This window comes from Rhinolophus sinicus, chromosome 3 (genome assembly GCF_057876585.1).
Source record: "Rhinolophus sinicus isolate RSI-liver-muscle chromosome 3, RSI-T2T, whole genome shotgun sequence".
NCBI lineage: Eukaryota > Metazoa > Chordata > Mammalia > Chiroptera > Rhinolophidae > Rhinolophus > Rhinolophus sinicus.
The window spans coordinates 170,233,495-170,246,068 of NC_142503.1; the positions used below are offsets into that span (position 1 = coordinate 170,233,495).

General features: G+C 36.1%; 1 protein-coding gene across 6 annotated transcripts in view; it reads left to right on the forward strand.

Moving 5' to 3' along the window:
* The window catches only part of SYNE2 (spectrin repeat containing nuclear envelope protein 2), a 280,114-nt gene that overhangs the window by 37,950 nt on the left and 229,590 nt on the right, over window positions 1-12,574 (forward strand). For all 6 annotated transcript variants that reach the window (XM_074327378.2, XM_019733404.3, XM_074327380.2 and 3 more), the window contains exon 2: window positions 5,083-5,212. In XM_074327378.2, the coding sequence (XP_074183479.2) occupies window positions 5,134-5,212 (79 nt within the window). In that variant the 5' untranslated portion in view covers window positions 5,083-5,133. The remainder of the gene's footprint in view (window positions 1-5,082; window positions 5,213-12,574) is intronic.

A 12,574-nucleotide genomic window follows, 5' to 3' on the forward strand; every position in this document is an offset into this window, starting at 1 on the left:
GTCTGGTAATCTTTGGCTGTCTGCTCATATTTGAGTGAGAAATGAAAAAGCCAATTAGTGGAATTTCACAGTAGGGTGATTTGGCAGAAAGCTGACCTTTCGATTGAGGAAACCCAAATATCAGTATCTGGAGGTCTTTTTTCTAGGGGTTTTTACTTTCTTCAGAAAAGAATCTTCTGAAATCCGACCTGTGGGTGGAGCTAGGATCTGGAGAATAGGTCAGGCTGCTAGTGCTCTGGGAGGGTCCTGTTGTTGCTCTGCAGACCTGTCTAAAATCTTGCTGTCAGCCCTGATCTTCAACACTCTCTGTTCCATTCGTTTTCAGACCTATGTCTCACCCTCAGCTTCTGCCGTATCTCTGATTAAGAAATAGGATAGGAAGCATTTTGCTCAGTCTCTTGAGATCTTGCTTCCAGCTGTGTTCTCTATTTGGCTCAAATAAACTCATAAAAATTAAAAAAAAAAGAGAAATAGGATAATCCTGATAAATTCATTTCACAGACTATAATAAATAATGTTTATATATTGTAATACATCTCCCATAGTAAGCACTCAATAAATGTTAGTTGTTACGGTAGTTTTTTAGTTTCATGTGTTGTACCATTGAATTCCAACAACCACCCTATAAGTATTACCATTCCTATTCTGTAGCAGTAGACACTGCAGTTCAGAACCCTTGGGACTTGGTCAAGGCCAACAGAAGGCTTTTTTAGGGAAGTTGCTACATTCACTCAGAATGTTTTTATCATGGTTGAAGTGGGTTGTTTAGTGGCACAGTTGGTATTGGCTGGTAAGCGACACTGCTTCGTTGTGAGGTAGCAAGCAGTGGTATCGTATCCAGAGAATTGCTACATGTTTGTATTCCAAAAGGGTAGTGAACAGGTAGGATTCATTGTTCTGGCATTTTGTGGTGGTCATTAGAACAATAAAGTGCTTGAAGGAGATAATAGACTTTAAAAATCATCTGGTGTGGGAATTTGCCCCAATTGCTTCTAGTGAAAGGATGATGAAAAAATAAGTAATAACAGAGTTAGGAAAAGTGAATGGGATAAAGATGAAGAAATTTATTGCAAATGTGTCACCAGCTTTCTTCTGTGAGCTTGTAAGCAGATCAAAGTTAGTAACTGTCCGTTGCTAGGAATAGCTCTGTCACTTAACTGACAGGAGGGAGATCCTTCAGCTATCCTAGGTGGGTCATAAATAACATGGTGCCCCTGAAGAATAGAAAACAAGAAGGAGGGAGGCACCCCAGGGAAAAAGCTAACATTTAAATCACTCTTTTAAAGAATTGACTGAATGTACTTACCATATCCCGCTATGGTACACCTCTGAACAATTTTGAAGACGAGATAGATGTCCCTTTCTCCCTATTGACAGTGATTTTCCCAGTGCGATTAGACTGGCAGGGCTTGTTAGCAAACTGTCTAATAATGAGAAAGTAAATACTCGTTGAGCTATTGCCAAAAAGGCTTTTAGGAGTCTTTTCCTAAATTTTTGACCAACTCTGAGAATTTTTCTAATATTTTATTTGTGTTGAGAAAGTATTTTTTTCCTTATGAAGATACACATATAAAGATTTCATAGTATATGGACTGCAGAACTGACCCTGAACTAGACAATACCTTAGTCCTCATTTTGTTGTCATTTCATTAAAATAAAAGTAAAAGCATTTTTCTTATTGCTGCAGAAATATGCATTTGTCTAAAATTTTTAAGGTGCAGATAAGCAAAACAAAGAAAATAAATAATTCCATTCATTAGAAGTAATATATATTCAAATTTCATTGAGTTGAAAAATTCTTATCATAATAATCCAAAATAAATGCCAAGATTTCTATAAAAAGGGGAAATGCTTTAGTGTTCTGAGGTTTGAGATGCCAGAGGCATAGAAAGATATATCACATAAGCAAACCACAATTGTTTTGAAATAGCTTATGACATTTGTAAAAGCGTGTATATTAATTTACATGAATTTTAAAAATGTAGTTCCACATGGTTCTACTTGATCTTAGAATCTCTAATGCCTACATCAATTTTTTTACTCAGGGTTTGTGTATTTGCCTGAAGATGGTCCATTATTCACTTTTAAGGATAGTCTCATTTATTTTCATTCTAAAATAAATGAAATTTGTCACATAATTGCGTGTAACTCTTTTTGAAAAGGAAAAGTAAAGCTGTAAGGAGCACCTGGAAAGGGCTGTTCCTGCTGTGATTCTACCTGAGAAAGCAGTTCCTGTGCTCCCCACAGGGAAGTCAGAACACAATGATAGCATGGCCCTCAGGGATTTTGGTCCATAGACTCTGGTTTTGGCCAAGCCCTCATTCCTTTTTTTGCCTTCCGTTTTCACACTCTCTCTAGCTTCTCAATTCAGATCCTGAGAAATCTCTCACAGCTTTTCTTCTCTACTCTGTTCCAGTTTTTCATGGGCTCTAGTTGGCAAGTAAATTCCTCTCTAGAGATGACTCATGAAAAAATGTTGGAAATGTCATCATAAATTGTCTTTAGTCAGATACTCACGACCTCTGTAACATGTTTTGATAAATAACTGTACTAAGACAGTATTTGAGATAATAATCTAACACATCCAGTTGTTGATTCATTTTTAAAATTTGGTTTTACTTTTGATGGGCATTTTTTGGAAGCTCTAGGATATTCTTTGGTAAATAAAATATTATATTTTGTCGACTTGTTTGCTAATAAATTTTTATTGTTAATAACAAATCTCTCAGGTAAATAGTTTAAGGTCTAGACTTTTTTTTTTTTTAACTAATAATTTTTTCAACAACTTTAAAATACAGTTATAGTGAATCCCACATACCAGTCTCCCACAGGAACATTTCTTGATTCTCTGGTTGTGAATTTCTTCTCTATTGCTCTTTTTATTTTTAATATAAATAAGGCAAAGCTCAATTCTTTCCTCTACATTTGATACCTTATATTTGATTAATATTGAATGGCAAGGAATGGCTTTGAGAGATACTCTTTTTAAATTCAAGTTATCCGAATAATGCTAATGGGACTATTTGGGGTAAAATGCTGTTTTATAGTAAGTACACTTCTGACATTCACATCTGTTTCCAGCCTCCACTGATGGGGCACACCTTATTTGTTTCCACAGCACCTTCTACATATGTTTCTTAGAGGACTCTGGTCAATATTCTGTTCATTGTCATCTGCAGATTGAATACCTTGACAGCAGGGTCCAACACAGATGAAGGAAAGAAAGAATAAATGACATCTGGCGAAGTTTTAGCTAGCTATACGAGTTACCAACCTGTACTGGTTAAGAACATGGAGTCTGAAACCAAAACCACTTGGGATCAAATCTTAGCTCTATCATTTATTAGCTATGTGTAATTAGACAATTGTTTATGACATTTGTGCGTCTCAATTTTGTCTTTTTAAATATGAAGATAATTACAGTAATTAACTCATACAATTGTTATAAAGATTAAATGAGGTTATACATGCAAAGTGCTTAGAAAAGTGCCTGTGTATTGTAAGTGCTATAAAAGTGTTTGCTTCTATTGTTACTATCCTTTTTTGCTTGTTTGTCTGTTTGTTTGTTTGTTTAACTAGCCCTGGCTGGAACAGTGGGGGCCCTTAGGAAATTCATTCAGGAATTCAGTTTCTCTCCCCTTGTCATGAAGAAGTGCTTTGTGTTTACTTTAGGTTTAGGAGCCCTTGGGTATAGGAAGGGGTGTGAGTGTGTGTGGAGGTCCTCAGTACATCAAAATCTGAGGGCGTTTGTACCTTTATCCATCTTCAGGCTTCACAGGTTCACGTGAACTAACAGCTTTTTATTTTGATTAGAATCCTATCAACTCAGTATAGTAACACTGTTAACCTCAGACAGGCTCTGATTCGTCTTAATTCAGAGGCTAAAACAATTATTAATTAATAAACATACTTTATTTGGTAGGTAAAATCTTTAACACCATGGGAGAGATAATAAAAAGGGTTGTGGATGCTAAAGAGAGTAGGAGAAGATAGCATTGAAAGATTTTTGAAGTCTGGCTGTAGGTTTAATTGTTTAGTGATTTTTATTCTTTGCATTTTTTAAAAAGTGGTCTATTCAATATTTAGTACGATTGCGTCTAGCTGTTGGCTTCAGGTTTATTTATTTTTTTAGCCCCCCCCAAACATTTTATTATGAAGGATTTCTATTATGTGGTAAAGTTAAAAGAGTTTACAGTGAACATTCATATACTCAACCGGTAGATTCTACCATTAACATTTTGGTATACTTGCTTGACCACAGATCTGTACATTTACCCGTCCCTCTAGCTAGCCTCTGATACATTTTATATTTTTATATGTTTGGTTAGGTTTATTTTGATAAAAAAAAGTCATCCGTACGGTAGAAGTCAGTGTTTTATTCTCAACCCCAGGATACAAATAGTGGCATACACATACATGAAGCAATACTTTTAAAGAGTTGCAGAATAAGAATTACTTTTACTGGAAGGATTCTTTAAGAGTCAAAATGGGGACAGAGAAAGAAGTGTGTAGGTGGAAAGATAAGTACTTGGGAAAATAACTCAGTCTGATAGATAACCCATCAAAACATTCTTTTTGATACAGTTTTTTAGTTTCACTTTGCAAGTCAAGCAGGGTCAGCCCTTATTGTTTCCAGTAAATGGCGACATTTATGGAGCAGGAAAGGAATTAAGTTAAATAAAAAGTTTTAAAGAAAATCCTTGCAGGATGGAGGTTGATAATAAAATACACAAAACGCCTAAGATACCAGTTTGTGTCAACTTTACTTCCCCTAGACAAGATATGGAATCTAACTGCGTAGCTTTTCTTTTTACCACGAATGTAGAATCCACAATGCTGGCTCTTTTGGAGTTCTGCCAGCAACTCCAATGTGCATGAATAGGTCACAGGGCAAAATCTTGATTATGATTCAGAAAAGAAGGCGTAGTCACTTTTGTTCCTCATGAACTAAGGAAGCAGTCACCAGAAATTTCTGCTTCTTTTGGAGGGCAGGTTTTGGTTTCTGTTGTTTTCTGGTGATGCATATTGTCTAGAAATGCAGAACTGCAGTTATTAATGAGCATTTATCCCTTTTACTTTTAGTTCACTTCTTGAACTGAGATGGACATGATATAATCTCCTTTGAGTAAAAGGATGGCATCCAGTCCTGTGCTTCCCGCTGAAGATGAGCAGGTTTCCTTGGGCATCGACGATCTCCACATTTCACTGCAAGGTAATTAAGATTGGGTGGGGTAGCACCGCAGCAACTGTGGAAACCTGACCCTCATTTGTTCATGACTCATACTGCTTTCTGTCTCACGTATTTTTCCAATTGTAGAACCTCCCAGCATACTGCTTTAATGTTTTTATTGCTATCTTAACTCTCTAGAAAGTAAGGAATACCTGGAAGGAATTTGGTATCTTGGTTTTTCACTCTGAGTTTATATATTTTATTTGCAGTGAAAATTAAATAATTAACCATAGTTTGCTTGGCACTGTTTGCACCTGGGCGTCTTTGTGCATAGCCTCTCTTAAATGTACATTCTATTTTGCATTAATAGAAAGGAATAGTGATATTATAAGTGAGTGATGACCTTTCGGCCATGTGAATCGTGTACATTTATGCAGAATAAATACTGTCTGTATTTTTATTTTCTAAGTGCTTCTTGTGGAGTTTGGTAATATTTGTTTTGTACGTTGAAAATTTATTAGCCACTAGACTTTCCTCCTTTGTTGATAAAGCAAATCGTGGAGCTGAGTAAAGTTAGCTAGTGTAGAAGAAATAAGGCTATGATAAGTTTTTGCAAATATTTATGTAACTGTGTATTTTAAAGTAATTTAAAGATTATGAACAGTATTATGCAGCAGTTCTTAGAATGTTACTTAGAAGCCATAGATTGTTGAGTCCTTTATTACTTTTATTTCTAATTTTATTTATTAATTTTAAATTGAGGTGTAATTGACGTACAACATTATTTAAGTTTCAGGTGTACAACATAATAATTTGATATTTGTGTATATTGCAAAATGATAACCACAATAAATCTAGTTAATATCTGTCACCACACATATTTACTGAATTTTTTTTCTTGTGATGAGAACTTTTAAGATATACTCTTCTAGCAGTTTTCAAATATGCAGTACAATACTGTGAACTATTGCTGCCATACTATACATTTATTTCAGACATTTATGATAAGTTCCCAAAATGACTTTCTGATATCTTTCTAAATATGATTGATTAAGTTCTTGACTTTGGGGTCAATAGTTATGGCAATAGACTATACCTATGTGTATCAGGCTTTTAAAAATAAATATCATGTAATTCATATAGACTAAGAAATGTAATATGTTGAGAGGTAGTACTTTAGGTAAGAATTTTAAAAATTCTCACTAAGTACATTTCTTATGGTGTCATATATAATAATCATAAGTAGTTGGAATAAAATTTTCATTTAATTGAAAAAAAATCAATGTTCTTATTTTTCTCTGAAGTTTTGGTGGCATGGGAGTAGTAACTCATGTAACCTAAAACGTATCAGGAAGATAGTGCATCAGTAAATACATAAATCTAATTTCTTTAAAATTTTCTTTCAATTACAGTTGACATTCAGTATTATATTCATTTCAGGTGTACAGCCTAATGGTTAGACATTGATAACACTTATGAAGTGATTCTTCCGATAAGTCTAGTACCCCCCAAACACCATACGTTGTTATTACCGTATTATTGACTGCATGATAAATCTAATTTCTAAGGCTTGCTCTGTCACCTGCTAGTTTGAATTTGGACAAGAGACTTTGTCTTTTTTGAACGTGAGTTTCCTCATATTTGAAATATGGATGATAATGCCTATATTGCAGCTACGTTTTGAAGATGAACAATACTACATGCACAGGGCTCAGTGCAGTTCCTGACAGAGTAGAAGCTCAATGAGCACATTGTTATTTGTTCTTATATATTTACAGTGAAAACCTTTGTCTCAAAGGATTTCTTGTATAGGAGCACAAACCTGGAGTAGAAACTGCATGGCTAATTAAAAAAAAAAAAATTGTAAACCAGAAGTCTGGCTTTTACTGTTTTGTTTTGTTTGGACATTTCTATTTGATGGCTTCCTGTCACATGTGGGATCAAGTCTAGACTTCTTGGTGTAGCTCACAGGCTCTTCTTCTGGTGCTCACCTTTCTCTCTGCCCTCATCTCCCACCTCACCCCACAAGCACCCTGTCTCCATCCCCACAGCTCCCTAAGGGGCCATACTCCCCCTGCCTGAGTTCAGGTTGTCCCCCCTGGAGCTCCCTGCCTCCTCTTCCCACCCATCTATTCCTTCTCTATCCCAAAGTCAGCCAGACTCAGCCTCCTCCTGAGCCCTACTCTCTCCTACCGAGATTCGTACTTCCTCCTCTGTTCTCCCAGGGTACCATTGTAGCACTTACAGTGTTACAGTTATTAGATTTACTGTTTTCTTCCCCACTGCAGAGCAGAGTGCGCTCCAAGACTTTTATGTACATGCTCTAGCTTACATACCACTCTTACATACATTACTCATTTGATCCTCATTGTGAGGTAGATATTTTTATCTTCAAGGCACAGAGAAGCTGTGGCTTAGGAAGATGGAATTACTTTCCCAGAGTCACATACCTAGTGAGCAGCCGAGCTGGGTTTTGACCTGGAGGATAGTTTTCTTTCCGCCGCACCACACCCCCGCAGACACATTTCAAAGAACAATTTGAAAGAGGGAATTTCCCCAACAACTTTCTCTGGAAAATCCCCTTAAATCTTAGCTTTATCCCAGTTAATCCATAGCAAACTTTTGCAGCCTGAATATAGTTGAACACCTTTCAGTAACATTAATGATCTCAGGCTTACAAGTAGCTCAAAATAATTAGCAAATTAGTACTATGAAGTGAGTGGTTTGTTATAGTGTGTTTAGAATTATACTAGGTTGTACAATCTGCTTTACAATACGAGACGAGTATGGGGTGCTTGCAATAAAAATGTGATGTACATTTATTACAAGTGTGGATGATTTTCCTTTATGCTGTATTTAGAGGATCGTGGTGCTGGATGCATTGTTTTGTAGCAGGAGAGGTGGAAATCTAATACTATAATGTGGTGAGGTTGACATTGGGCAATGGATGCTCCCATGAGCCAGGTACCCTCTGGAATATCAGCCAGGAAGTTCACATAACTATAGAATGAAGGTTTACCTGTGAAATGAATGGATATCCTGAAGTTAAGTTCTTTATTGTCATCAGCAGATTTATAAGGATTCTTTCAGCTTAGTTGCAGGAAGAAAGGAAGAAAGAGGGAGGGAGAGAGGGAAGGAAATTAGGAAGGAAGGGAAGGAGGGAGGGAGAGAGGAAGTAGTATATATTTCTGAAGGTAACTTTGGTTTTGTGGCAGGATTGTTATTTAGACAAAAAATTGACGGACAGTATTATGTACACTAGCTACTACTGAACTTCAGGCTTTGGCAATCATCTTAAAAGCACTCGGCTTTGTACACTATGTAAGCAGACTTGTATTTCACAAAATTCAGATGTGCTTAATGATCCTTGTGTAATATGAGAAAAGAGATTTTGTGTAATGTGAGAGCTCAGGATCACTGCTCATAAGAAAGATTTTTCCTCATTTTAGAACCTTGGCCTATTTAACTTATAAAGCCTACTTTATTTTAACCAAAACTTACCTAAGTTGAGACAATTATGGCCATACCCTGACTTAGAATAATATGCTCAAGGAAAGATTAAGATGTCTGACCTGAAATGTAGTGATTCATTGCTGATAGGCTGTGAAAACAGATAGCCCGTCTGTGCAGGACCTGCAAGGACTCAGGCCTAAGGAATCAGGAAGTACTTTGCTGAAATTTATAGAGCAGGACGATAAACAAGTGACTGCATCTTTCTTTTTGCTCGTCCTTTGAGAAAAATGTTTTTATGAGGGATTACTGAGGGCCCTTTTTGTAGGGAGATAGTTATGTTCACTTAGTTTTGTGAGGAGAATAGCACTGATATGGTTGGATTATTGGAAGGAGAAAGAAGTGGCATTTGTGAATTTGAGCAGATCAATGTAAAAATGGAACTTAGTGCATTTTGCACTACTGTGGATGGTCCATATTTTAAATAAATTTGACATATGAAAGTTCAAGCTATTAAAATGATAAATAGATGGCTGTCTTTACAAGTTAATTTGCTTTACCAAGGTGTTCATTACAGAATTTCTTTAAAGATTTAAATTTCCTGGCAAAATAATAGGTGCTTCCTTTCCTTTTATCCTAAGAAAATAGTAACTGCATATTTTGTCTGAAATAACATTTCTCCTAAGTTCTCCAGGTGGGAAAGGTGTGTTCAGGAAACAATTCTTTGAAGCATTGGATTGATATGATTATGAAAGCAATAAGGGATCAAGATGGATAAGTATCACAGGATTTTCAAGTTGGAAGGGACTTTCTTTGCCATTCAATTTAATGTGAGTCCAAAATAGGAATCCCTTCAGAAGTATTTCTCAGATTAAGAACCTTGAGGGAATTGAATTCAAACCCATGAGGTTTGGGGATTATGCTTTTAGGCACTAGGTAGCTATTGGGCCTTTTTTTCCCCCCTTCTTCCACCTCCTCCGTCTCCCACTCCAGTTCAAGTCGTCGTTTCTCAGTCTAGTTGCGTAGGACACAGCTCCCTGGCCCAGGCTGGTATGATGAGCCTTGTGATCCCTCCTGCTGAGGCAATTGGTTGCTGGTCATCTGTGGGCTGCTCACAGCAGAGCTATTGGGTCTTGGGAGTGAGAGTGTAGAACATGGTCAGAGGCCAGAGTTGTGTGGTAAGGTGACTAATCTGGTTTTGAGGTATAGGAAGACTTAAAAAGGGTGAAGGCGAGACAGTGGAGTTGGAGAAACCAGTATGAAAGCCTTGCACATATCTGGATGTTGGGCAGCGTTTGCTTGGATTAGAGATACAGCTGAGTATGAAGTATGGAGCAGATATGAAGACCATTAAGGTCGAATACTCAATAGGACTTTGCAACTATTGAATATGGATAATAAGTAGAGTGACTCCAAGGTTTTTAAGCTGAGCTGCTTGGGATAATAGTGGTAGCACATATAATGTCCAAATCACTATCTTCTTATTTTGTGTGTTTTCATTTAGTATTTTACTAGCATCAAATAATAAGACTGTTGAATATTATTTTATATCAATGTGCTCAAAGTAAGTTGTAGATAAAATATACTATTTACAAAGAGACTATTTCATGAGAACCTCCTATGTCAATGAAAGAGTAAAGGCACACTCTAGGTGGAGGACCCATTTGAAAGCCAAATTAATAATAAGTGATATTCACTAATTGACTGACTCATCTTGTGATATTTTAAATAACAGCGATGGCAATTTTGAACTCTTTTTGACACTGCATATTTCTGATGTTATTTCTTTTGAACAGGTAAATATAATTTGTTGGCTATAAACGGACACAATAAATTTACATAACAGAAGCAAGTTATTTTGTTTTCAAAAATGAGGTAGGCCAGTGCTTTAGAAAAACAGCATCTGAGTACTGAATGTTATCATTAATTAGATACAGAACTAGGAAGGAGTGTGTATTGTATTACCTTTGCCACCACTCGAGGAGTTAACTTTCATGCAGTCTTGCCAAAATGCTGGTCAATGGTTAACTGTCTGCATGAACCTGTATAAAGCCATGTTCAGCCAGTTACTGTGTCATTTCAAACAATGCTCATATGTTTTATTTAGTGCTGTTATCGTCTAGATGACATATTTTAAAAGATTAAAAAAAACCCTCTCTGCCTTCTGGATAGATATCATTACTTGGTAGGGCTCAGTAGTGAAATGTGAGTCTCTGTGGTTAGGTTATTACTCTATTTAAATTTGTTAATTATTTATGAGTATCCATCTGAAGGGAGGCTTTCAATTTATGTATTATTTTTAGTGACATGAGGAATTGTTTTTGTTCAGCAGATTTGATTACAAGCGTAATAGTGTGACCTAATGTTTAATTATATTCAGTTATTCAGCTTGTGCAGTGGGCGGGGTGTTAAGGATAGAAAGATAAATAGATGGAGCACCTTTAAGAAGTATGTAGTCCAGCTGTGCTTTTGATGTCATGTGAAAGTGAGAAAATGACCTGGAATGCTAATGTAATGACTGGTATGAAACAAGTTGAAGTCTTCAACTATACAGGGTCATATTCCTAATTTTGGTATCCAACATAACCAGTTCAATCAAAAGATGATTGAAAATGTTGTTGAAATATCTTTTCATATTTCAGGTTTAGGGAAGTGAAGAATAAAAATGTGTATAACATATTATTTGCAAGGTGAGTTATATATTCCTCTTACTGTAAAAAATCAAACAGCATCCTGGAGTTTGTTGTCTTCTTGCTGAACCCCCTGTAATTGTTCCTTAACCCTGAGTTTCTGCTTATCTTAGGACATCACCTGCTTTAATAGACCTTCTGAGTTCCTCCAAGTGTGTGTGGGGTGCCCTGCAGCGGATACTCTTGTATCTTTATTGCCAATGAAGTTTCTGACATATTTTAGGCTTTCAAGAAACAACTGTATAATGAAGAAATGAGTGGCTAGGCAGAATAAAAACATGGATTTCTTTTGACAGGAGGCAGTGAGGCGTGTATATGGTGTTTGGAGGCTCAGTGGTGCTTTAGTATTGTGTTTCTGGGAGAAATTCTTTTGTACCTTAGGATGGTGAGTGAATGAAACTGTGAAGTCTGAGAAAGAAGAACAGGACTAATAAAAGGCTTCTGGGTGGAATTTCTACCCTTTTGCAACAAGTCCCCAATGTAGAATTTTGATGGAAATGATGAATGAAGAATAAGAAAAAGATATGTATTAGCAGACAGTATTTTGACTGTCTTAACCAAGTTAGACTGCTTAGTTAATTATGAATAAAAGCAAATCATCTCTGGGGTCTTTTCTGGCTAATTAGATGATTATTACACCCAGAGAAAATAATCAAGTTGTAGTTCTTCACTGGCTATCCATGCTGTACTGTCCCAACACAAAAGCTTCCAGAAAGTTCCTGATATCACAGTAGCTGATAATGTCTTTTGCTGTGTTTTCTGGGAAGATTATTTGCCTTGATATTGTAAAGCTTCATAATCTTAAAACTATTCCAGTTAAACAAAAAATAAAAGAGCTCTTCGAACAGTAGTGTTTGCACAGTACAGTGTTTTTCCGGAGAAAATTTTTTTCTTAGGTTGTATATACAGTTTTAGCTTCTGGGAATTTTGATTCTGTTTTTGCCAGGAGTTTGGAGATAAGCTTACTTTATTCTGGGTCAGTTACATTTTGAAAACGAGGGCAAGATAAATCCAGGGTTATTTAGAGTCCTGTTAAAGTAGGTTAACAAAGATCTCATTCATTCCTTATAGAAATCAGAATCCTTTTTAATTAGCCCCATGGGAGATACAAGATTTTTCTATGCTTTTGTGTATATGTGTGTGTGTGTTGGGAGGGGGTTTAATTATTCAGAACTTGAATAGTTTTTTAGGAAAAATAAAACTCAAAATAATTTCCCCTTGAAAAGGAGAAAGTGAGAAGTCAATATAACAAATTAATTTATAA